At 50.8% G+C, this 24052-nt stretch overlaps 6 protein-coding genes across 12 annotated transcripts; 3 read left to right on the forward strand and 3 right to left on the reverse strand.

Annotated features, from left to right (window-relative positions):
* Window positions 1–4358: 4358 nt before the first annotated feature.
* On the forward strand, window positions 4359–8281 carry LOC111067560 (isocitrate dehydrogenase [NADP] cytoplasmic). Of its 4 annotated transcripts, none has more exons than XM_022356697.2 (3): window positions 6127–6440; window positions 6575–6640; window positions 6754–8281. In XM_022356697.2, the coding sequence occupies exons 1-3, from the start codon at window positions 6345–6347 to the stop codon at window positions 8029–8031; spliced, it is 1440 nt and encodes a 479-aa protein (XP_022212389.1). In that variant the 5' UTR covers window positions 6127–6344; the 3' UTR covers window positions 8032–8281. The 4 variants fall into 4 exon arrangements, with proteins under 4 accessions (XP_022212392.1, XP_022212389.1, XP_022212390.1 ...); XM_022356698.2 differs by having other exon boundaries at window positions 6130–6440; window positions 6781–8281; XM_022356700.2 differs by lacking the exons at window positions 6127–6440; window positions 6575–6640 and adding an exon at window positions 4359–4466 and having other exon boundaries at window positions 6781–8281.
* A 170-nt stretch (window positions 8282–8451) lies between these two features.
* LOC111067549 lies at window positions 8452–12170 on the forward strand. Of its 2 annotated transcripts, none has more exons than XM_022356676.2 (6): window positions 8452–8727; window positions 8778–9108; window positions 9168–9572; window positions 9860–10228; window positions 10291–10992; window positions 11052–11400. In XM_022356676.2, exons 1-6 carry the CDS (start codon window positions 8524–8526, stop codon window positions 11300–11302), a joined length of 2262 nt encoding a protein of 753 aa, XP_022212368.2. In that variant the 5' UTR covers window positions 8452–8523; the 3' UTR covers window positions 11303–11400. The 2 variants fall into 2 exon arrangements, with proteins under 2 accessions (XP_022212368.2, XP_022212367.2); XM_022356675.2 differs by having other exon boundaries at window positions 8453–8727; window positions 11066–12170.
* A 180-nt stretch (window positions 12171–12350) lies between these two features.
* Window positions 12351–18052, reverse strand: LOC111067546 (rab GTPase-activating protein 1-like). Its single transcript, XM_022356670.2, has 9 exons — window positions 17096–18052; window positions 16434–16727; window positions 16176–16359; window positions 15915–16102; window positions 14684–15840; window positions 14432–14620; window positions 13643–14362; window positions 13127–13582; window positions 12351–12673 (listed from the first exon to the last, which is right to left on the reverse strand). Exons 1-9 carry the CDS (start codon window positions 17397–17399, stop codon window positions 12491–12493), a joined length of 3675 nt encoding a protein of 1224 aa, XP_022212362.2. The 5' UTR covers window positions 17400–18052; the 3' UTR covers window positions 12351–12490.
* A 76-nt stretch (window positions 18053–18128) lies between these two features.
* Window positions 18129–19900, forward strand: LOC111067558 (heat shock 70 kDa protein 14). Its single transcript, XM_022356696.2, has one exon. The coding sequence runs from the start codon at window positions 18262–18264 to the stop codon at window positions 19795–19797; it is 1536 nt and encodes a 511-aa protein (XP_022212388.1). The 5' UTR covers window positions 18129–18261; the 3' UTR covers window positions 19798–19900.
* On the reverse strand, window positions 19825–23998 carry LOC111067561 (DNA primase small subunit). Of its 2 annotated transcripts, none has more exons than XM_022356702.2 (3): window positions 23840–23998; window positions 21168–21330; window positions 19825–21090 (listed from the first exon to the last, which is right to left on the reverse strand). In XM_022356702.2, the coding sequence occupies exons 2-3, from the start codon at window positions 21319–21321 to the stop codon at window positions 19928–19930; spliced, it is 1317 nt and encodes a 438-aa protein (XP_022212394.2). In that variant the 5' UTR covers window positions 21322–21330; window positions 23840–23998; the 3' UTR covers window positions 19825–19927. The 2 variants fall into 2 exon arrangements, with proteins under 2 accessions (XP_022212394.2, XP_022212395.2); XM_022356703.2 differs by lacking the exon at window positions 23840–23998 and adding an exon at window positions 23254–23337.
* Window positions 21554–23348, reverse strand: LOC111067562 (UPF0183 protein CG7083). 2 transcript variants are annotated; one of them, XM_022356704.2, is made up of 2 exons: window positions 23254–23348; window positions 21554–23168 (listed from the first exon to the last, which is right to left on the reverse strand). In XM_022356704.2, the coding sequence occupies exon 2, from the start codon at window positions 23165–23167 to the stop codon at window positions 21857–21859; it is 1311 nt and encodes a 436-aa protein (XP_022212396.1). In that variant the 5' UTR covers window position 23168; window positions 23254–23348; the 3' UTR covers window positions 21554–21856. The 2 variants fall into 2 exon arrangements, with proteins under 2 accessions (XP_022212396.1, XP_022212397.1); XM_022356705.2 differs by having other exon boundaries at window positions 21554–23171; window positions 23254–23346.
* Window positions 23999–24052: the final 54 nt, after the last annotated feature.

The raw sequence follows: 24052 nt of genomic DNA on the forward strand, positions 1-24052 counted from the left end.
CAGCGTACTATAATTAAATTTCTTTTCATTTTGATTTTCACCCTCTCCAACTCACAAGTCATCCCAGAGACCCATGAAGGGTTTAACCAAACACTTCAGCAGCAGCAGCAATGAATTTGCCATTTGGGCAAGGGATCCCAACCAGAAACCACCAACCATTAACGAGAGAAGTCAGAAATATATTATTATGTTTATAACTACGAAATGGATAGCTTCTTTAAGCGGAAAAGAAATGGGCAAATAATTATCCAAATCTTTGGCTAAAAATAAATACGACTTCCAAGAACGTGGAGCAGCAGCAGCAGCAACAGCCGCAGCTCAGCCAGCCGCCGTTCTTTGCTGCCTGCCACTGCTGTCTCCTGCTCATTGTCCTGCCTCGGGGCACAGTACAGGATGCATACCCAACCCATCTGTAAGTATTCGCTGTTGCTTTCAACATTTCCGCAGCATGCAGCGTGCATCGTGCAGCGTGCAACTTCAATTACTTTCGAGCTGCTGCGAATTTGCATATAAGCAGATGGAACACATGAATTAATATTTGGCTATTGGCCATATTTAGCTGACACAACAATAGACCGCACAGAGACCATGTCTATGTCTATGTCTGGGCAGCCGGCCTCTAACCATGTGAAAGCCCGGCCTGAAGAGCGGCATGTGGAGCGCATTAATGATTTTCTCACATGCCGTATGTATCTCCAGTTGGACTCGAAATGGGATACTCGCTCTGCTCGCTCTGCAGATGGAGATGCTGCTGCAGATGCTGATGCAGATGGAGCTGTGCGTAGGCTCTGGGCTTGGATCTGGTCTGGTCTGGTCTGGTCGATACATTGACCCAGTGGACAATTGGTATGCAGTGGCTGCCATACGCAAATGGCAAAGCCTTTGCCTTTGCCTTTGGCTTTCGTTTTTGTGTTGCATTTTTATTTTGAAAGCCATTTGCCAGCTTTAAGCCCGAGTTTTATTGGCAAGGTTTCCTCTTAGTTACCGCCGACTCTCGTCTGGGTTCGATTGACAACATTGACGCCTTTCACCACCGGTCTGCCCGGCCGACCGCCTGCCCGACCGCCTGCTCGATGAACAATGCGTCGGCTCGACGACGGCCTGACCGGCAGTCAAATTAAAAACCAATCAAACCGATCGATGGGAAGTCGCTGGATGCCTCGCTGGCCCATATCATGGGAGCACACAAATCTGGCTATTTGTGGACGGACTTAGCATAAATTTGCATAAGCAGTAAAGTCCGAGACATAACTGTAAGCATAATCAAACGAGCGCTTGATAAATAACACCGAAAGAAAAAAGCAGAGCGCAGGCCAGCCAGATCGAAGCGAGTGATAGGGCGAGAGGGCACAGATGCGTCAGGGATTTCATTTTCATGCATTCTAAAAGACATTTGCATTGGACGCTGTCGCCATGGAGAGCTGTGGAGCTGTAGAGCAAGGCGAGAAATGAAATATATGCCATACCAGATCGGCAAATGCGATTAAGATATCCACTCTGCTGTCCCACTGACGCTTCAGCGCTGAAAGAATGCCGTTCAAGAAAGATGAGAGGCGGGCAGAAAGCTGTCTACAGATGGGGGGGGGTCTAGAGATGGCCAGATCGAACGACACGAAGTGAGAGTAAAAGAACTAAGAAAAATTAAAGACACAAACATATTCTTGGGTCGAAGTTTACTCATTCTCTGATTGGAAGCAGTCTATGGTACAGAGGAGCTTGAGTTGGTAATCCTATTGTTAATCTCTAAGCAGATAATCTTCGATTGCTTTCCGATCTAGTGCTGCTGCTTACGCACGCTTCCATCTCTAGCTCCATTGAAATGGAAACTGACCAACTGAATGACCAACTGAATGACCAACTGACTGACTGACAGGCACACCTTGTCTTTAGAAATGGCGCACAAAAGATACAAACATACGTACATATGTATATGTATCTGATGTATCTTGCTGCTGATGCTGATGCTGTTGTGCGACTAGCTGAGATGTAGCTGCTGTCCAGCATAGGAGTTCGTTCGTTCGTTCGTTCAACGAAATTGACTTTCTCCATTCAATATAATTAATAGTAATATTTTCGATGCTTTGGCTGCCACACGTCTTCAGAATGGTAACCATCGCGGGAGCGGGAGCGGGAGCTGCCACAGATGGAATGTAATGTCTGTCGACAGGAAGTAATTTGTTATTGCAGAGGGGCGCATTAGCTTTGCAATGGATCGAACACTTACGGGAGTTGCACGTGCAACGCCATTGGCATGGCATCCATGTGCGCTCTGCCTCTCTGCCTTCACTTTACAAATTTGCACCGCTACAATGGGGCGTATGTGTAACAAGTGAAAAGTCAAACATTCCACTCGCTCTCTATGGACTGGGAGTGGGAGTGGCAGTGGCAGTGGCAGTGGGAGTGGGTTTTTGTTTTGTGCCACAAAATGCTGAAATTTATGGCTCTGCTCCGAGTATCGTATCTTTCCATCATCATTATTGAGATCTTCCAGCATCTTCGACACACATATTGTTTTTTATGCAAATTATTGTCTACTCACTTTCAAAATGAGACTGAAAGCATATTTAGCTGATATTTTAGGATGACTTCTGCGGCTTTTACTTTTGCTTTTGCCTTTCGTTAACATTTCGCTTGGTCTTGTCTTGGCCTGGTCTGGCCAGGCTGAAATTAAAAGTAGTTTAGTTTGCTTGCCAGACGCGCTTCGCTTCTGTTTTTCGTTTCGTTTACATAACGACAAAAACGACACAAAATTAGTTGAAACAAAGCTAGAGCCAGAGCCAGAGCCAACAACTATCAAATATGGCAAACGAGGCACGCACTCGGCACTCAGCACTCAGCACTCGCAGCCCATCTCCATGAGTCGTCTCCAGTCCATGTGAATGTGAGCCATGCCATGAATGATGTGCATTGGCAAGTCCGAGTGCCAGCCGGCGACCATTTCACGTTCATTGACATGGCTAATGGCTAATGGCGGCTCACATGGTATAGGGCCCGAAACAGTTCCACTGCCAGCAGACATGGCCACGTCTGCGCGGTGTTAAAATTTAAGTTTCGCCGGCACGCGTTTGTTTTACCAGAAAAATGCTTGGATTGTATTTAATGTTATTTAATGCATTGGCATGCACAAATTAAGACTCGTTATAATTGGTAGGGGGGTTGGGGGGTTGTTATATAACCACCACACTTATCTAATTCCGTGCCAGAAAGAAAGTGGCACATTACGGACCCCCCTGCCCCTCCCACTCGACCAATTAGACAAGTTTTTCCAGCCAGTTTTCTGTTGTCAAAATAGGGGGCCTTCAATGCTCACTCAGGTGATCTCTTTCGTGTTGATGTCGCCGCCATTGATCTTTCGGCAGGGGGATACAATAAATGGTGATGCTTAACGGAAACTTCTCCGGTCAGAGCAGGGCCCATTTGATAAGCAAATAAATATGCATACACTTAGTGACGGGTGCTCCAGAAATTGTGAGTGGGGGAAAATATGTATGTATGTATGTCGAGTATTAAAATTTTGCCACCAGGCAGGGTACTTTCGCACATAAAAAGTGAGCACACGACCCCAAATTGAAAATTTTTTATTTGCATATTAAAATCCGGCAAAAACAAGAGCTCGAGCGCAACTAACATTTCACTTTTGGCGCAGAGTGGAGGAATTTTCCTTTACCGTTCCACGGTTCCACGGTGGCCATAAAACGTGGGCCCACACTTTGGACCGCGGCAAGTGCTGCAACAAGCATTGGCCAGATCGTAAAAAATCTAGTTGCGCTAATTGCTTGCTGGCAAATTCAAATTTGAATTTAAAATATTGGCGCCACTACACCTGCAGCCGAACAGCGTTGCCGTACTCGATTGCTGAAATACTGCCCTGAAAATAGTGTTGCCATACTCGTAAATTGCTCTATTTCGACTGGGCCATGGCAAGGTATGGCCCCAGTATTAAAACAGCCAAACTTTTTTTAAGGGCCTGGCGTATTGATCACCCTGGCACGAAGGATTAAATATACCATGAATGGGCAAGGTGTGTTATGTGGTGAGGTGGGTTTTTTCCTTGAAAGCTCTGGACTTTGTGACGTTTTTCGAATTGGCCATGCATACCTCACTTTTCTCAGTATTAATAGTTCCCTTAAAGCTTCCTTCCTTAAGGAATTAAGAAAGAAACAAAACGGGAATATGATGAAATGTTTTTCATCCATTAAGTATCACGTTATTAGACGAATTTTGTAACCCATAAAATAAATTTTTTATTTGTCTTTTTTATGGAATTTTTCAGCTTTTTTGTCACTTGTCAAAGTTAGAAACGGCTTTTTTCCCGATAAAAAGTGGGCAGCACTGTACTGGTCATCGACTTATAAAACGCTCGTCTCCAATTTGTTCCTCTTCATTCGTCGCTGTCAACAATTAAAACCAGTCGTGTTTTTAGTTCTTCGCTCCGTCTAACCGTTCTTATTTGAATACTACGAAAGGTAAGCCGCTCATCCAATCCATTTATTATATAAATTGTGTGGTACCACATAGAATTATTTTCGTGACACATTGATTCGCCGCTTATCTCTATTATCTGACTTGCTGACTTGACATGCAATTTATCCAATTGTTAAATAAACAATATCATCCTGAATCGGTAAATTTTAATTCCGACATTTATATGTTAATTTGTGAACTGTTTATGTGAATAATTTGCGCCTGTTTAAGTTTATGCATAGCCCCTGTCCTCTGGCCCTCCCAATTACCTATTTTCGTTTTGTGACTGAACTTTCCCCAACAGACAAGCAAGCCCATACATATGCATTAAGAGGCCGACACACATGCACATACACTCGTATATACACATGCAGCAGCATTTTATATGCAATTTATCGTCTCTCTCTCAGCCGGTTTTGGGGCCAGACAGATAGCGAAAGAGAGAGAGATAGAGAGAGAAAGAAACCGACCGGCTGGATGTATGGATGCTTTTCATTGTTTTTCTAACCAGAGAGACACGTACCCCATTTGAGAGCCGCCCATCCCACCTGTGTCTCTACTTGACTCTGCTTCTCCAGGTGCAAAGTGTAATCTCGTATTTACATAGTTCGAGACACTTTAGACCTTATATACCCGTACAAAACATATCTAAAGATTGTTCAAGAACATCTAAAGGAGGGCTCGTATCGCAATAGTTGCTTTCTCATTGCCTTCCCAATCGTACTGTTTATTTACCCAATGCCAAGTCTTATCGTGAACGTGCCCGTACTGATACATATATTCGTACAATGTTCGAACTGCAAAGTCTGTTGGTCGACTAGTCGAGTGAAATTCAAATTCAAATGGTGAAAGCATAAACATATTGGGCCGGCAGGCAGGCCCATTTGTGGGCGTGGCTGGAATGGCGTGATACTGGATCGCGCCAGCCTGGCATGTTTATTTATTTCATCAAGATGTTATCCGATCGCTTCAGCAGCCATTCAGCCGTGAATGAAAAACTCAAGTCGGCAACAAAAGCTCCCGGAAAAAATCACGCAATTATGATTAGTTATACAATTGGGCGACATTCAAGATAGACAGATAAGGAACGCAGACGGCAGACAGACGCAGAACAGGCCTCCCAACCCCACACACATTGGCGCCTTCATTTTAAAATAAAACACATCACCAAAAGGTCACTATCGTTATCGATACCCAAGATTTAAATATAAATGGGTGTGTTTTGTGACACGCGCCTTAAATTATGCGTATTTGTATTATCAGTTTGGCCATGAACTTAAAAACAATACCATCACATAGAAATCAGATGCCACGGTTTGTGGAAAAGTTTTCAAAGCTGATAAAAACTAAAAGATTGTAGAGAGAGAGAGAGAGAGAAGAGAGAGAGAGAGTCCCGCCCACAATGCGAACGCGATTTGACAGCCGGCGATAACGATTACAGTGCTAAGCATTCCTGCTATTATTTTGATTTGTGTGTTGTTTTACAAGTGGAATTGTTAATTAAAACGGCTGTTTGCGGGAACGTTCACAAACTTAGAAGTGTGAGAGCAGCTAATCAGAGTCGGGAGCATTGAGTCTTATCTGCAGGGCAATCCAATACAGTCTGATTACGCCGATTGCGCAACAATTGAAGTGTACATTCTCTCCGGCTGCAGTGGGAGCAGCAGAACAAGCGACTAAACTAACGGAAAGCACACACAGTTATCAGTTACGGTTACATCGTCGTAGTTGCAGCGACCGCCTTTGTCCGGAGGGATTCCAGTTTTTTTCTGAACAGTTTTGTGCCCCCCTCCTCATAGCTTTTAGTGCCAGTTGTTTTGGTGACAAAATATTGTCTCGTTCCCAGTCCGAAATTCATTCATAAATTTCCGACTAGTAAAATGTTTGCTATCCGCCGCACTGCCACACTGATGACTGCCCGCCGGCCGCAGTTGATCCGCGCCGTCTTCGAAGCAAACTTCGCCAGCAGCGCCGTGGTAGGTTCGCTCTCTGCTCCGCCCATTCCATCCGGATCAAAGTTCACTTTGCCTCGTTCGCCTTCGCCCTGTCATTTGAGACATCCATTCGATTCGTAATCATTAACTACCCATATCCCCTGCCCTGTGCATAGGAAGCAAATCAGCAAAAGATTCAAATGGAGAAGGCCATCAGAGAGAATAGTGCAAGCGTCAGCGAGGTGATTTTCCCAGACATGCGCACCACACACCCACACCCACACCCACACCTACACACGCATCCATTTCGAATAGCTAATAAGTGCCTGTCCTCTCCGTCGTTCCAAAATTCAAGACCTCTCTTGTTTGTCGTCCCGCACAGATGGCCCAAAAGATTCGTGCTGGACCCGTGGTGGATGTGCTCGGCGATGAGATGACTCGCATCATCTGGCAGTCGATCAAGGACAAGCTGATCCTGCCCTTCCTCGACATCGAGCTGCACACATTCGATCTGGGCATCGAGTACCGCGACCAGACCGAGGACAAAGTCACCGTCGACTGTGCCGAGGCCATCAAGAAGTACAATGTGGGCATCAAGTGCGCCACCATTACGCCCGACGAGAAGCGCGTGGAGGAGTTCAACCTGAAGAAGATGTGGAAGTCGCCCAACGGCACCATCCGCAACATTCTCGGCGGAACCGTGTTCCGCGAGGCCATCATCTGCAAGAATGTGCCCCGCCTGGTCAGCGGCTGGCAGAAGCCCATTGTCATTGGTCGTCACGCCCATGCCGATCAGTACAAGGCTGTTGACTATGTGGTTCCCGGACCCGGCAAGCTCAGCCTCACCTGGAGGGGCAACGACGGCCAGGTCATCGATGAGGTTATCAACGACTTCAAGGGTCCCGGCGTCGCCCTCGGCATGTTCAACACGGACGAGTCGATTGTGGACTTTGCCCACGCTTCGTTCAAGTTTGCGCTGGACCGCAAGCTGCCGCTGTACATGAGCACCAAGAACACCATCCTGAAGAAGTACGACGGTCGCTTCAAGGACATCTTCGAGGATCTGTACAACAAGCAGTACAAGAAGCAGTACGAGGCCGCCGGCGTCTGGTATGAGCACCGTCTCATCGACGACATGGTTGCCTATGCCATGAAATCCGAGGGCGGCTTCGTGTGGGCCTGCAAGAACTACGACGGTGATGTGCAGTCCGATTCCGTTGCCCAGGGCTACGGCTCTCTGGGTCTGATGACCTCCGTGCTCCTCTGTCCCGATGGCAAGACTGTCGAGGCTGAGGCCGCTCACGGCACGGTGACCCGTCACTTCCGCTTCTACCAGCAGGGCAAGGAGACCTCCACCAATCCGATTGCCTCGATCTTCGCCTGGTCGCGTGGCCTGCTCCACCGTGCCAAGCTGGACAACAACACGCCACTGAAGCAGTTCGCCGAGACTCTCGAGCAGGTGTGCATCGACACCATCGAGGGCGGTGCCATGACCAAGGATCTGGCCATCTGCATCAAGGGCAGCATCGCCGCTGTGGAGCGCAAGGACTACCAGGAGACCTTTGAGTTCATAGACACGCTGGCCAAGAATCTGGAGGCAGCTCTCGCCAAGAGCGCCGCCGCTGCCAAGTGACACGACCCAGAGCAGAAGGCCGCGCACCTCTAAGGGAAAACACAACCAACCAACCAACCACTCAGCGTCGCCTTCGGCCCGTACTCTAAACACTTACTATATACAAAATGTGCATGTCTTAGGTTTACTTTGCTGTGTCCTCGATGCACATTTCAATGTTCATTGTCTCTGCGAGACCCCATCCGCATTCAATATTCCCCTTAACGTCTAACGAAAAAGAAAATTTCAAATAAATGTATTTTTATACCGACACAAGAGCTGCCCCCACCCCACCCCCCGAGAGGTCTTTAAACTCGGCCCGTGTCCCAGTCCCAGTCGCAGTGCCAGCCACCCACCCACACAAGGCAGGGCTCGGTTATGTGGTCCACTTGTTAGGCTTCTCAGTGGATTGGATACCGAGCCTTATTGGATTTGGCAGCACACTGGGCCACGGCACAGTCTTGCGTCGGCACTTGGCCAGTCATCATTGATACGGACGAGGAGCAGCGCGCGATGGTGGCCCAAACAGTGGCCTACGGCTACTTGCTGGCCTATGTGCTGACATTGCTGTGGTACCCCGGCGATGCCTATCCAGCCAGTGCCAGCTATCGGGACTTGGATATATGCAATCACTGGGATGGCAGGCGGCACTTTCTCGAGCTCGGGAGTCCTGCCGGTGAGCTGCATGCCCGCAATGTGACCAACACGGCGTATAGAGTGAGTGCAAGGGAAAGATTCAAGAACCGATCATCATGCACCGTTTGTAGAGCTCGCCGCTGGGATTCAAGAGCGATGCCGTGGCTGGGGATGTGTGGTACCAGTGCAACCTGGAGCTGGTCACCTGCGCCGAGTGCGTCATCCGAGTGACCTTCACCCACGCCAACTTCTCGAAGAGTTGCGGCAACACTGGCGGAAAGTCCAGCATGTGTCCGTGCGAGCACATCCAGTTCTCGGAGCCGCCCTACGATTCCACCATCTCCGGGCAGGAGTTCTGTGGCGACGGCAAGGTATTCCGCAGCAAGACGCGGACGTTGCAGCTCAAGTTCTTCTACAGGGCCACCAATGCCCATGTCTTCTCGCTGCAATACTTTTCCGAACGTAAGTGCAGCCGGGAATCGCATGTGCTGAGTGTGGATTCAATCTTGGTTGTTCCCCAGGCAACGTGCGGATTGTGAGTGGTTCGCCAAGGCAGTCGATTGTGGGCAATGGGAATGGCAAGTACCAGCCGCAGGTCATATCCACACCGTACTTCCCCATGCCGTATCCCAGGGACTATGGCATCGAGCACATTCTCACGTGCGAGGCGGATAGCTGCCAGGTGCGCCTGGACTTTACCGACTTTCAGCTGGGCCTCTCCTCCACCCTGGAGATCTTCGACTCGAATGGCCAGATGCTGGACTCCTACACGGGCGAGCACTTTCGCCCGCCCATCACCATCAGCAGTGGCAAGTCGCTGCTGCTGCAGTTCCGTGGCAATGCTGCCACAGGCGTTGGCTTCCGCGCCGAAGTCAGCTTCGTGTCATCCAAGCAGCTAAAAGAGGAGCGCCTAGTGCCCTACACAGGTGAGTGAGGGGTGGGGTGGGTGTGGATGGGGGAATAATTGGTGGATTAGTTGGGCACTTGTGGGTCTGCAGGCAATTGTCATATTGATTTTGGTCTCTCGGAATTTGGGGTGGTGCCACTTGACGACGAATATCAATGTCAAGGCGAGCGTTTTCAGGTGAGACCTGAGACCCTTGCATGGGTTTCAGTTGGGTAACACATAAGGGGTTGGTGTTGGTGGGGTGGGTGATTCTCTCAGAGCTCTTACCTAAAATCGAATAAGTTTTCACACATTTCTTATCGCCAGATTGTGGCGGCATGGTGACGGGACCTGGTGGCGCCATCACCATGATGAACATGATCGAAAATGCCACAGATGTGCGCCTGTTCGATTGCATTTGGATCATCAAGCCCGGCAACAATTACATGATGATGAAGACCCACATCTCACTGCGGGTGGACGACTTCTATGGCATGGCAGCGCGTTCGGAGCTCACCGTGCGCCAGGGCACCACCTCCGATGGCGTCGAAATTGAGACTGTATCGTGGCCGAACAACGGGCTGAGCAAGGAGAATCACATTGCACCCATTCTCACGGGGTACTACATACGGCTGCGCGGGGTCTTTGGGATGCCCTCCAAGCTGGCCATTGTCTACAGCGTTTTCAACTATTTGAGTGAGTGCCACAAGGGATTACCTATTCTTCTATTCCTTCTAATCTTTTGTGTTGTGCTTTAGATTGCTATATTGGCTCCGAATTTCTGTGCGGCAATAACCACTGCATCTCCATTCGGCTGCACTGCGACGGATTCGATCATTGCGGCGATGGAAGCGACGAGCCGGACACCTGCGAGGAGGACTGGGCCCACCTGCATCACGATCGCCGCTGGTACTCACACAAGCCCAACTATTACTTTCCGAAGATGGACCAGTATCCGGATCTGAAGACGGCCACGGGCATCTTCATCATCAGCACCTTGGGCATCTTTGGCGTCCTCTCTGGCTGGATGGTGATCCTGTACCGCATGGGCGTGCGTGCGCGGCACCAGCGGGAGCTGCAGAGCCACTTGCAGACCATAAGCGAACTGCTGGATCGCCAGGACGAGGATCGCACGCCGGATGAGCCGCCCAGCTACGAGGCGCCGCCCGACTACGAGGAGGTGATCAAGATCGGGATGCAGCAGGAGCTACGCGAGCCCCGGCGCCAGCGTCGAGCCCGTCGTCAGCCGCGGGATCGAAGCTGCAGCCGCGCGCCCAGCAACTGCACGATGCAGTCCGTGCTGCCGCTGCACCGCAGTTGCAGCCTGGACAGGGATGAGGATCAGCCCAGCACCTCGGCGGCGGCCATGACTCACGCAGTGGCTGCCACGGATACCATGCAGGATGCGGAGCAGAGCCAGCAGATGGCACAGAGGGTGCTTCTGGCCACGGCCATTTGTGGTAGGTGCACGATCCCCAGAGACACCTCCCTCCCATTGCAGCGGCTAATTTACCCACAGAATCCAAATTGCAGGCTCTGCAGGCGCGTCTGGCCCGGCAGCAACAGCAGCGGACCAGCAGCGCCCTTCCACGCACCAATCCGTGGGGGTTTCAACGAGCCCGCCACCGCTATCCGATGGGCGTGAACTATCCACAGCCGGTGGGAGTGGAGCGGAGGCGCAGCCAACGACGCCCAACAGTGCGGCGGACGACGGCACCGACGGCGCCTTCCGAGACGGAGATGACTCTCTCAACATATCACTCACTCTAGGCCTGCCCTCCACCACAGTCGGCAGTCCACTCACCTCCGCCCAGAACCAGAACCAGAAGAAGAACCAGGAACAGTCCCAGGCGAGCAACTGCACGGAGCACACGTATCTGAAGCGCTCCTGGCTGCTGGTGCATCAGACGCCGCATGGGCCGAGCTATCGGGTGCAGCGGCTGCGGCACACCTTCTCCTCGCCCGAGGCGTTCACGGCAGCCCATGAGCTGCATCTGCCGTACCCGGACTTTCTCAGCTACGGCACCAACATGCCACACGAGCGCAGCAGCAGCAACTTTGGCTCCGAGCTCTCCCGCGATCCCTCCAGCTGCAGCATCGGGAAGCGGGCCCGGCTTGGCGCAGCAAGTTATCACAGCGAATCGCAGACGGTGACACCCGATGTGGATTGCTCCAATCAAACGCTGCAGTCCCCCATGACGGAGGAAACGAGGCCCCACGCGCAGCAGAGCGAGAGCGAGAGTGAGGCAGAGCAGCAGGTGTCCTGCTTCGGAGCCGTCTCCCAGCGGCCCAAGCGACGGCGTGGCCATGTGAGAAGTCGTTCCTTTAGCAATGCTCGTGGTGCCGGCAGACGTCGCCTCATCCAGCGCAGCTCATCTGCTGATCTCCTGATGAACTACGCGGCCATGGCAGTGTCCACACCGCAGAAGCGAAGCGAAGGATTGCAGCGTTTGTTCTTCATATAAAAAGAGGATGGAATGGGATGGGTTAGAGAAATGGAACGATAGTATTATGAGTGCATGTCCCGGGTGGTTTCTAGTGGGCGAATGGGGGGTAGTCTTCTGTGTTATATATATATATATATATATCCAAATCCACGTGTGGAATAAAGCAAACACTCGGTTAGTTAGCATTTAAATGGATATTTTATTCATTTAGAGTAGCGTTAGACGTGTAGCTTCTGCCAGTGCTAGTAAAACTGTGTATGAGCCACAGTTTGGTATACTCTGGGGACATTTGGGTGTTTGGGGGGGGGCGGGTGCCTTAAAGGTGCAAAATAATCATAAAAATCGAACTATTAATTTCTATTTATGTATGTGGAGTACTATGGCATATAGCATGTATATGTATATATATGTATGTACTATATAGACGTATATGATAAATAATACCAAGGCGTGTTAGTCAATGCTGTGGGAGGGAGTGCCTGCTAGCCAGGATCCACGATCCGAATGTTTTCTACTGCGGCTGCTGCTGCTGCGCCAGCTGCTGTTTGAGATTCTCGGCCAGCGATTTGCCGGCCTCCAGCGGCACCACAATATTCCTCAGGCTGTCGATGCTGTTGCGCAGCTTGGTGGCCTGAAATTTGCTGGGCAACTTCGGCGATCCGCCCACCGAGGCAAATGCAAATGTCTTGTACTCCTGTTGGCAGCAATCCAGTGACAAGAATCGTAAAAATCGTTCATTAAATATACAAATGGGGCAGGGGGGGCAGGTTTTATTTGCAGCAGTAAAAATATCAATACTATTAATAAGAACAAAAACAAACAAAAGGTTTTAACTGAAACAGCAGCAGGCAGCGCGTTGAGGAGTGGGTCAGTGCTTCTTCGATATAGTCAACAGATACAGATATAAATATGGCTACAAAATAAGATTCTTCAAGGGTATGTCATGGGGTGAGTGGTGAACAATTAATGCGAGTGTATTCCCCCCATTGGTTGCCTCTGAGAGATAAATACCAGTGGAGGGATCAAACTTAAAGATACAAATTAAACATAAACAAAATTATACATTGAAAACTGGGTGACGCTCCAGCGGTTGTCCTGTCATGGATGGGAGGGGTTTGGTCGTGAGGTTCGATGATCCTCATGTTACCTGATTGCCGCTGGGCGAACTGGCCTCGCTGAGGGTGGTCGGTGGCTGGCCCATGTACGACTGGAATGTGGGCGTGGGTCCGCCACTGCCATTGTCCCGATTACCGCTTCGGGTGGTCACCTTCTCCTGCAGCGTATTGAACGTCTTGGAGAGCCACGGCTGCCAGCTATTGCGATTGGTCTGCAGCTCGCTGAGTGTATTGTTGAGCTGATGGTTCAGATCCTGGTTCTTGCACTCGGCCTCCACCTGCGCCAGCTTGGCCTGGGCCAGCTCCAGTTCCAGTTCGCGTATGCGATGGGAGGCGGCATTCAGTGGATCCAATGGCCCCAGAGGCGGCTCATTGGCATTGCGCATGGCATCCGTTTGCCGGCTGGAGCGGCCTTCGCCGGACCTGGCATTATCGTTGCCGAATCCATCGATCTGCTGCAGGCAATGCTGGCACTTGGACACCGTTTGCTGCATCCAAATGATTCCATTAGTCAGGATATTCTGTGTGGCAAAATGTCAGGGACTTACCATCACCTTGCTCAACGTCTCACTGAGCGTGTTCATGTCCTGCTCTTGGCGCTGGATGATCTGCTTGTACTCCTGTATGATGCCAGTGTGCTTCTTCTCCTTATCGACGGCGCGCTCATTGGCCACGGCCAGCTGTTGGGTCACCGTATCGATCTCCGCCTGAAGCTTGCGTCGCTCCTCGCCGAATCGGTTCTCATAGATCTGCGCCTCCTTCTCCAGGCGCTCTTTGTGCTGCTTCTTCAGCAGGAACTCCTCCTCATATTGCTTCAGTTTCTTGATCTTGCGCTCGCACGCCTGCTTCATCACTTTGCGCGCCTGGCTGGAGCTGCGGCACTTCTTGGGCAGCGTTACCCTGAAGTACTTGAGTATGCCCTCGAAGTCCAGCTGTCGCAGATCGGACTCACAGATGGATAGCAGTGTCACAGCCACCTGGAAGAGCACAGGCAAGCCGTCCAGTAGGAATACGTCCAGTACGTGGAACACAAAGCAGAGCGGAAAGCGGGCCGTGTACAGCGTGAGGAACCATTGGGAGGCGTACATGTGCGTCTCAATGCCGCAGGCCGTGAAATGCTCATGCAGCTTGGGCAGCTGATCCTTGATGAGCCGCTCCAGCTGATACAGCCGCAGATACAGCACCTCAAAGCCTGCCTTGTAGAGATCGCGAAGCCCGTAGTCATACATGAGTGCCACCAAGACACAGAAGGCATCTTCCTCGGGCATCTGGCAGAACCATTGATTTTTGATTATTGCTATTCCACTACTGGTTCCCTGCTCTCATAAATTACTCACATGCAGAAGCAGACTGGCTGCTATGAAGCTGAGGCCCTGGCAGTAGCCAACTTCGCTGTCGTGGACAGCATACGCCTTGGACACCTTGAAGAGCGCATCCTGGCCGGAGCCGCCGGTCTCCTTGAAGCATTTGTGCGCCGGAAAAGTGCGATGTATGTCCCGCTGAATGACAGTCTCGCATTTGGTTTCCTACGAGAGATTTACACTAGAATTTGCAAAGATTATTTGGGGGCGGGCGCGAAAACTACTCACTTTGGTGATGAGAATCTTGTACATGTCGTTCATCTCCACCTTGCCCTCGACACTGGCCAGCTTCTGCCAGATCTTCTCACGCAATGCCTCTGGGACACCGAGACGCACGAGCGGAGCCAGATGCTTGGGCCGCTTCTCGCTGTCCCATTCCCGCAGTATGGGATCCCATTCATCGAGCGTATCCTGCGAGCAGTCCTTGGACACCTCGCCAGTGCCGCTCAGCAGCGGCTCATCGCCATCGCTGCTGTAGTCTGTGGGGCAATCATCCTCAATGGAGGCAATGGACGTGCTGCGCACAATGCGCGACAGATTGTTCATGCCCATCTTAAGCAGGGACGAGGAGGCTGCCTGTGGGCCCGGATGATCGGTGATCTCCTCGGAGGGATCTATGCTGTTCACCTTCCAATTGAGCTCATCGGTGCGCTTGAGATGCAAGTAGAAGCGCAGCGTCATTGGGCGCTTGGACATGAAGTGATCCATGATGCGCATCTCGCTGGCCGACTGTATGGTCACTGGGGTTTCAATCACGAACCGGACTGGCTCCTGGATGCCACGCATCACAATGTCCACGGCCACGGTCAGATTGGTTTTGGACGTCTCTAGATTCAGCTGCTCGAAGGCCTTCTCCTGGGCCTTCCACTCGGCTCGTATGGCATAGGGCAGGCAAGAATTTAGCGCCAGATTATTCTCGGACTCTGCCGCTGCTGCTCCTCCCCCTCCAGCTGATGACGCTGCTGCTGCTCCTCCTCCAGCTGCTGCTGCTGGCGCTCCTGGCGCTGTCACATAGCCCATGTTGAGCAGATCAATCAGATGCATATCCTTCTGGACAACCAGTTTGCCAGGGGCCACCAGCACACCAAAGCAGCGCTCAATGTACAGGGGCTGGAGCACATTGGAGGGCGTTTGCTTCACGGTAATGCACACTTCTTTATCCGTATTCGCTCGCAGCTTGAAGCAGCCCCGATCCCGGGGTACGGAAGCGTACGAGTTCTTGGCCACCTTTTCGCGTATCTCCAGGGAGACAATGAACTCGTAGCCAGCCGTGTTGAGTGGATTTCCGCTCACATCCGATGTCACAGAGTTGGCCATGTCCACGGCCGATGTGAGGCTGCAGCTCATGCTGGGCGGATACGTTTGGAATGCTTTCTGGAAGCAGGCTAAACAGAGGAATGCAAATCAGCAAATGAGATCATGCTAAAACCCCCATGATGATGATGATAAACTGACTCACCGCTCACTTGATTCACCGCCTCGGGTATATGGCAACGAAACACATGGCACTGGAACAAGGCATCCCCGTGCAGCCAAGTGAAGGCAAAGCAACCATTCTCCGCCGTGTCCACGGGTCCGCGATAGTACAAAATAATGCTGGATATCTCGTAGGTAGCTATAATCGTATTGCTCTCAGCGTCATGAAGCCTGCAAAGGGATGCAAAAGAAGAATGAATCACATAACATTCGGGTGGGGAGTGGGAAAGTTCTCTCTACTCACACGACCAGACCATCAGAGCAGATGGGAATGCTGACGGTAATCTTGAGTCCCACAGACTTTGAGCCACTGTTCAGCTCGTTCATAATGCGATAGACATCTGTCTCGGATTTGGGTGCATTGATGTTTGCGGCACCCAGGTAGGTGACGCCCGAGAAAATGGTACAGCCCTGATCGATCTCTGAAACTGTAACAATGGATTATTATTATTCTTATGTAGAGTTGGGCATTGTCTATGTGCGAATGGGACAGATAACCCACCCTCTTCGTCGGTTGTATCGCCTTTCTCAGGCTTCATGGCATCCTGCTTCTCCTCCACGCAGGCAGGACTCGCATCAATGCAGTCATAGAACACTGAATGGCCAACACGATTGTGTGCATCTGAGTGGGAGGCATCGTCCACAGCCTCCTCGCTCTTGGGCGTAAATATGTTGCAGGGGAAACGCATCTCGGGGTCTGTGCCCGTGCCCGTGCCAGTGCCAGTGCCAGTTAATGGCAGGGTCAGAGACTTTTGCTGATGATTCGGTACACGCTGGGTCGTCTTATCGCCGGCAGCTGAAGCAAAATTCAAAATGTTAATTGGGACAATTACGAGGAAAGTGCACAGCTCGAGAAGCAATAATTGGAACTGAACTGAATGTATCGAAAGTTCTGTCTGGGGGGGCGGGTTTACTCAACGTTTGTTTGTTATTTGTTGCCATGACACCCTCTGCCATCGGTGTACCACAGCTTTGCCAGATAAGATTGCAACTGGGTGGCTTTACTTACTATCGACCCGCTTACGTTTCCACTTTAGAGCGCGCTCAGCTGGTGTGTGTATACAGCTGGCGGAGCGGAGCGGATCGGACCGTGTCTGGCAGCCAACTGAGCGTAGGTACGGGGGGAAATTTCTATACCTTTAGTTCTGTTCTTGCTGTACTCACCTACACCGCGCTCCAGCTCCAGGTCCCGCAGGGCGTCCGTCATTTCGTGCTGAATATCGCTCAAGTTTCGATTGTGTGCCATGTCCAGCGTGGGGGATCGATCACCGCCTCCCTCGGGAGAGGACAGCGCCAAGGCACTCAGCGAAGTGGGTGGCTTGCCTGCGCCTGGTTCCTTCGGCTCCGGGGCCACAGCTCGCTTTGACTGATCCGTGGGACTGGCGACATTGCTGTCGGTGACTATTTCGTATTCCCCGCTGGTCGTTATCGAGGACTCCGACGACTTTGTGCTGAGATTATCATCCATTGTGGCCGCTCAAGGTTGCCGTTGGGCCGAGGATTTTCTTCGCTTTCCTTTCTCTCTGTGTGTGGTTGTGCGTGTGTGTGTGTGTGGAGTCTTCGTCTGCGATTCTTTTTATGCAGTTCTGCTGTGCAACTTATGAAATGCGCATTTTCGAGCAGGTACACAAATCAATTTCTATTTCTGCTCCAAGGGCAACATTCCAATCGCTTTCGTTCGCTATCAATTAGGTTTGTTTTATTTTCAACGGAGTAACATCCATTCCATTGTGTCGCTTGGGCCACCGCGTAAATCGATGACGAATCGGGACGGTTTGGGGGCGTTGATTGCGTTGCATATACATGCGCATGTATGTGCCACAAGACCTACTTCTCTGTGTGTGTCGTGGGGTGGCGCTTGGCCTGGGGTCAACAGTTTGCTACCGTCGCGGGGATGTGATCGGATCGGGCAGCCTTTGCATATAGATTTTTTTGCCAGACTCCTTCTCTACAATCCACTTCACATATATCTTCCGGTAGTTTCACCTGTGCAATTGACACTACAACTTCCCTTACACACTCTAATGCTAGTTTTTTGCGTGGATTTTAATGATTTTTCTGCGATTTTCCCCAACTGTTTTGTTTACATATTTCTTAGCGCTTAGTGCTCAACAACTTGCAACTAATCAGAGCTGCATACCGATACGCATCAGCTGCTGCGCGTTTCACAATACTACTCGTAAATCTGTGCACGTTACCCAGCACACTGTCTGACAACACTACCGCGCGTGGAGGAAAAAACGTGCGTGATTTAGATTACATTACACTAAGATTTTACAAATTATTAATAAGTTCCCGAGTATTTTTTCGACTCAATTAAGTGAAACGCGATGTGGCCGCGATTTGGCATCAAGATTGGTAACAGCACCCTGTGCATTGCTTACGTAAAGGCCGATGGCAAGGCTGAAGTCATTGCGAACAAGCAGGGCGATCGTGTCTCGCAAGCGTGTTTGCTGTGGGATGGCGACTCCGAGATTGAGTGTGGTCTGACGGCCAAACAGAAGATGGCCACACGGCCCAAACAGGCGGTGGCACACAGCTTCCAGCTGCTACAGCCCAAAGAGCACTTGACCGAGGAGATTTTTGCCAATGCCCTGAAGGGTATTCCCTGCGAGTTTGACAAGGAGGAGCTCGTGTTCCGAATGGAGCACGCGGTGCCCTCTGATAAGGAAGACCAAGACGACAAAATTGTGACCAAGGAGCTGAGTGCCTACCAGGTCACGATGGAGCTGCTGCGCGCCGAACTGGAGTTGGCCCATCAATACCATACGGATGCGGATCAGGCTCCCATTGCCGTGCTATCCATACCCAGCTACTATCCCGCAGAGGCCTTCAAGCTGCTCTCAGACGCTGCCGAAACTGCCGGCTTCCACGTGGCTCAGATTATAGCCGAGCCCACGGCGGCCGTCTTGGGCTACAACATTGGCGAGGATGAGCTGGCGACGCGCCAGCATGTTCTGACCATTAAGTGCGGTGGCTTGTATAGCGATTTCGCCCTGTATGCCGTGCAAAATGGTTTCTTCATCGAGCTGGCCACCTTCGGGCCGTTCGCCATCGGTGGCCGCCAGTTCACCGAGGCCCTGGTGCAGTTCATTTGTGACGAGTTCAAAAGGAAGTACAAACTGGATCCGCACGAGTCGCGTCGGTCGCTGGCCAAAATCCGCACAGCAGCTGCCAACTGCAAGCACACCCTGACAACGATGCCCTCCACTCAGCTGTACATCGACTCCCTGATGGACGGCGTGGACTTCAACGCCCAGATGTCGCGTGCTCGCTTCGAGAGTCTCATCCAGCCGGTGATCAACAGCCTAATGCAGCAGCTGGCCGAATGCATCGAACAGGCCCAGCAAAAGCGCCCAGAGCTGAAGCGCGTCGACCACATTGTCCTGCTCGGCGCCACCATGCAGATCCCTAAGCTCCAGGCGGCTGTCGCCTCGCGATTCCCCGATGCCAAGCTCCACAACAGCCACTCGGCCGACGAAGTGGTGGCCATTGGTTGTGCCCGTCAGGCTGTCTGCCTGCTTGATCCCCTCGAGCAGCAGCTGCACAAGGCCGACGACTGTGTGCTCGTCGAGGATGATCTGTACATTTGGCACGGCGACGACGAGGCGAATGCCACACTGGTGCTGGGTAAGGGCAGCGTATTGCCACAAAAAATCAGAATAACCCTGCCACAGTCGGGCGAGGCTGGCGATGGCCCCAATGAGTTGTCGCTGTTCAAGATACGGACTGGAGACAAGGAGATATTGGCTAGTTTGCCCGGCACAGCGGCCGCAGAGAACGGACTGTTTCAACTGGAGGTGGAGGTCAACTTTAATGACAAGGACGGCAATGTGGTGCCGCAGGTGCGGCTGAGTTGTATGTGAGAGGGAGAGAGAAGAGAGCTCACGGGCAAGCGTTTAGTCTATTTATTGTTGGTAGCCTAATCATAATAATACATTAATAAAAGTAACATCAAAAGCCGCAATCGCAATCCACTGCTATCCATCCATTTACTTAGAACTGCAAGGTGTGCATGAGTTCCTTGTTGGTGCGTTCCAGCTTACGCAGGAACTCCTCAAACACCACCACGCCCTTGAACATGCTGGTCTTCTTGTGGTCCTTGATGCGACTCTTGTCCTCGGGGGCCTCCATATAGCTCTTGGTCTTGTCATCGTAGGCATTGATCTCGTGCAGCAGCTGGGTGATGGTGGGCACCGTGGTGGGATCGAACTTGCCCACGGCACTGACGCTGAATGGCACACAGACCTTGCCCGTGGCCGGGTGTATGCAGAATGGAGATTTCAGCAAATGATTGAATCCCCTGGTCACGTTGATGTCCAGGCGCGGATAGAGTAGGCACAGCTGCACCTCCTGGACAATGTTTTTCAGCTTGCGACTCCACACATTGGACGTCGAGGTTCGCATGGAATTGGAATACTTGACGAAGCTCTCCCAAATCAACCTGGAATGGGCTCCATCCTCGTGGCTCTTCTGCAGATACCCTTCGAACTCTGAGCGGGCTCCGTCGTCGTGGATCATGTGCAGCAGCTTATTGACACCCTTGGGCGTGCCAAAGAGATTCTGATCTTCCAGTACGATCTCCTCAAACATGGGCTCGATTATTTTTAAGGCACGCTTCAAGCTGTGATGGGGACGCTCTCCCATCTGACATCTCGGCGAGTTGCTGCCCATAAAACTGATGAAGCTTACAATATTCAAATACTCCGCCACGGCATAGCGTCCGCGGCCATCCAAATGACGCGCCTGTGTGTCACACACCCAGCAATGGATGCCACGACGCCCGGAGAAGACCCAGAGTATGTGCTCGAAGCCAAAGTCCTCGCGCAGTGCGGGGTCCAAGACACGTGCCGCTAGCACCATGAATTTCCAGCACTTGAGGCACACCTCGGCACCCGAGCAACAGGTACGAACCTCGTCATAGTCCGTCATATCGATATCGAAGACCAGTTCACGTTGCACGGGCGTCAGACCGCCCGGGATAACGCGAAAGTTCTTGGGCCTGGTGTGCATCACGGGTCCAATGTCGATTTTGTACGGATTACGCGAGCAAATCTCCTTCTCCAGCTCCGCCTGTGTGTCGAAGCAGAGATAACGAATGTAGATGTCATCGTGAAGGGTGAAGGATATCTCCCGATTACAGAAGACGCCGTCCTCAGCTACAGAATAGATAGATGGAGAGGATTAGGCTCGTAGTTGACGTGGGGGAGGGATGGATTGGGCACGATTCACTTACATAGTCCGTAGGAGAGCCAGCGGTAGAAGGGCTGATGCGGAAAGAGACGCCTGTAGTAAACAGGCAGCATGTCCGGCAGGATCTTGGGATCATAGGCAGGCACTGCCGTCTGATGGGGCACAGCAGTTTCCTGATCTGTGGCTTGTTCTGGCATTCTAACCGACTGCAAGAATTAAGAGTCATGTTTAAGTCGGACGATATTAAGTCGGGACTACGTATAAGAAAGGAAAAGGCCATCACATTTTTCTTGTCGAAACCTTATAATTATATATATATATATATTATGTATATTTTTTTTGTCGATTTTTGTTTGTTTCTTTTTTAAAGAGAAATACACGGGTTTGAGCTTAAAAGTATTGAAATATTTTTTAACGACATGCAATTGTTATGCGTCCGAATTGAATCGACTTAACACAATGGAATACCGCAGAATGAACGTGGTCAGAGATGATGAGTCGTCTGATGGGTTTTGCTTAGCCTACAATAGAAATTCTATATATATTCTGTATATATATATATATATATATATATATGTATGTAACTATGTATCTACGTTATGCCTAGGTTAGATCATTGTGGTAGCTTATAGATTAGAACACACGACACGATACGACATCCCCCTCACACAAAAAGCATCATAGAGCCCGCATCCACATAGCAGCGAGATGACCTGTGGGGAGGCACCTGCTTTAGGCCACGGTCAGGCGAATGTCCTGCATTTTGTGCTGCTGCCAGGTGTGGGCGGGCTGCCGGGGCGGCGCCGTATTGTAGAGCGTCACAGAGGCAATATGATTGTTGGGCATCACTTCGAATATAAGATCTTGATAGCCATAGCAGAAGGTGGAGCCAAAGGGATTCGCCGTGTTCGTTGAGCTGGCACGATGCAACACCACTGGCCGCTCCGACGTGGACAACGACCCACTGATCTCGTCCCATTTGGTGTAGGCAGTTATATTCACATAGTCTTGCTTTGAGGGCGTCATCAGATCGAGGTTATCACTGTGCTGGTGGTCCGTCAGCAGCTGGAACTGGAACTCGCAGCGATGGTACATGTTGAAATTGAAGTGGCCCGGATAGTTGGTGTGCAGGATGAACTTCTTGCAGGTCTGTGTGCGAGCGTCGAAGAGAACATCGATGCCCAACGTGAAGTAGTTGAAGAATATGTCGCTGCGCTTGCTCTGCGCCTGCCGATTCACGCTCGAGCTGTGTATCTTCATCTTGTCCTCGCTCTTGAAGAATATGCGATTGGGTGCACCCAGATTGGTGGCCACATCCTCGCAGCTGTCTCCAAAGAGCAGCTCGCGCGTGAAGCACTGCCGACGTGGCTCCAGGGCACGGCCAGAACCCTCCGTGAAGAGATTCAGCTTGAGGCCCTTGGTGTGGCCATAGGAAGAGCGCAGAACTGTGGCCGATTCGAGATACATTTGTCTATGGTAGCAGCCCAGGGGCAGTGCAGGAGCACGGTTCTCCGCGACATTGCTGCCAGCATAGAGCGACATCTTGGAGACGACAGGCGAGGCACCATTCAGGAAGACCAAGGAGCCAAGACCATGGCCGTATCCAGAGTGCAGCTTGCTATCTACGGGGAAGTAAAAGCTGAGTCCTCTAAAGTGCAGGGCAAAGAGTTGCTTGGCCGCATCGTACACGCCCGGATGGGTGGCACCGAACGAATGCTCGATCTGTTCTATGCTGGGCAACACCTCGGGCGAGTTGAAGTAGACGCCACCGTATTTCAGCTTCACCAGCTTCATGTTGAACACCTCTATTGTCTTCAGACGCTGCACAACGGGATCGAAGATCAGGCGCACACCATCCTGTGGCAGATTGATGATTATGTCCACGCCCAGTGGATTTGTGTCCGAATATAGCACCTGGACACCTTTGATGATCCCCACCTGCGACTGTATGATGGAGATGGCCTGCGAGAAGTGCATGCCCAGGACAAACTCCCAGGCATCGCAGCTCATCGAGTTCTCGGGCACAATCTCAAGTTCAAGCATTCTGCTAGAGACAAATTGGACGGAGGACAGGACGGATTGTTTAATATTAAGGCTGGTTTTTGTTTGCGAATCGCCACCTTACTGACCTTGATATGTGAAATCAGCTGCTGTTGCTGCTGCCCCACGAATATATACGCAATTTGTTGCTGGCTGGGGTCGCGTCGCACAGTATTTTGTGCTATTTGCCCACTGTCTCGGTTCGTTTTGGATTTTCAACTTAATTGTTTGCTCTTGAAATTTGCTTGTTTTCGTGGTTGACGCCTTGGAATTCTTGCTTGCAATTACGCAATGTGTACCGAAATTTATAGTTTTTAGATGCTTGGCTTTTTCTGACGAACTTAAGTGTATGTAAAGGCGTAATGTTTTCTTCTATAAACGGACAAAGGCGAAATGCGCAGCAGAAAAAATGAGATAATAACAAAGTGCTGGCGTTGCCGGACCGCCATGGGCAGCTGTTTTGCCAAATAGCATAACAACAAATTACGACTCATTTTCTTATATACTTTATATACTTAATAGCTTAATTAAAACTTTGTTTTTACGGGGTAAATAACTTTAGATAATTATTAATTATTATCTTTTCTGCAGGGTGGCAGCGCCAGTTACGAACGCAACAGCTGTTGCAGTATTTTCGCGCGCTTTTTCCGCTGTTCACAACGCGTATGTTTTTACCTTTTTATTTAGTTTTGATGAAAGTTTTCAATTAACCAGCAGCTTTCCGTGATTCAGTACACTCGCGGGCGTCGATTAAAACTATTTGAATGTTTTTAGAAGTGCGTTATAGGACGAAATTCGGTTGTTAGTTTCCGCCACTTGGCTATCTCGTGCAAATATAAATTGTTTTTGACTACCAACACTTTTTTTGTGCCATTTACCAATACTATA

This window comes from Drosophila obscura, unplaced genomic scaffold (assembly GCF_018151105.1).
Source record: "Drosophila obscura isolate BZ-5 IFL unplaced genomic scaffold, ASM1815110v1 contig_1, whole genome shotgun sequence".
NCBI lineage: Eukaryota > Metazoa > Arthropoda > Insecta > Diptera > Drosophilidae > Drosophila > Drosophila obscura.

Bases quoted from the DNA above. Each gene is read 5' to 3' on its own strand.
- LOC111067560 (XM_022356697.2), top strand. From the start codon at position 6,345: ATGTTTGCTATCCGCCGCACTGCCACACTGATGACTGCCCGCCGGCCG. The intron at 6,441-6,574 runs GTAGGTTCGCTC...CCCTGTGCATAG, and splicing joins ACTTCGCCAGCAGCGCCGTG to GAAGCAAATCAGCAAAAGAT. The intron at 6,641-6,753 runs GTGATTTTCCCA...CCAAAATTCAAG, and splicing joins ATAGTGCAAGCGTCAGCGAG to ACCTCTCTTGTTTGTCGTCC.
- LOC111067549 (XM_022356675.2), top strand. From the start codon at position 8,524: ATGGTGGCCCAAACAGTGGCCTACGGCTACTTGCTGGCCTATGTGCTG. The intron at 8,728-8,777 runs GTGAGTGCAAGG...CACCGTTTGTAG, and splicing joins TGACCAACACGGCGTATAGA to AGCTCGCCGCTGGGATTCAA. The intron at 10,229-10,290 runs GTGAGTGCCACA...GTTGTGCTTTAG, and splicing joins CAGCGTTTTCAACTATTTGA to ATTGCTATATTGGCTCCGAA.
- LOC111067546 (XM_022356670.2), bottom strand. From the start codon at position 17,399: ATGGATGATAATCTCAGCACAAAGTCGTCGGAGTCCTCGATAACGACC. The intron at 16,360-16,433 runs GTGGGTTATCTG...CCATTGTTACAG, and splicing joins CGATACAACCGACGAAGAGG to TTTCAGAGATCGATCAGGGC. The intron at 14,621-14,683 runs GTGAGTAGTTTT...AATCTCTCGTAG, and splicing joins ACAAGATTCTCATCACCAAA to GAAACCAAATGCGAGACTGT.
- LOC111067558 (XM_022356696.2), top strand. From the start codon at position 18,262: ATGTGGCCGCGATTTGGCATCAAGATTGGTAACAGCACCCTGTGCATT.
- LOC111067561 (XM_022356702.2), bottom strand. From the start codon at position 21,321: ATGCCAGAACAAGCCACAGATCAGGAAACTGCTGTGCCCCATCAGACG. The intron at 21,091-21,167 runs GTAAGTGAATCG...TCTATTCTGTAG, and splicing joins CTGGCTCTCCTACGGACTAT to CTGAGGACGGCGTCTTCTGT.
- LOC111067562 (XM_022356704.2), bottom strand. From the start codon at position 23,167: ATGCTTGAACTTGAGATTGTGCCCGAGAACTCGATGAGCTGCGATGCC.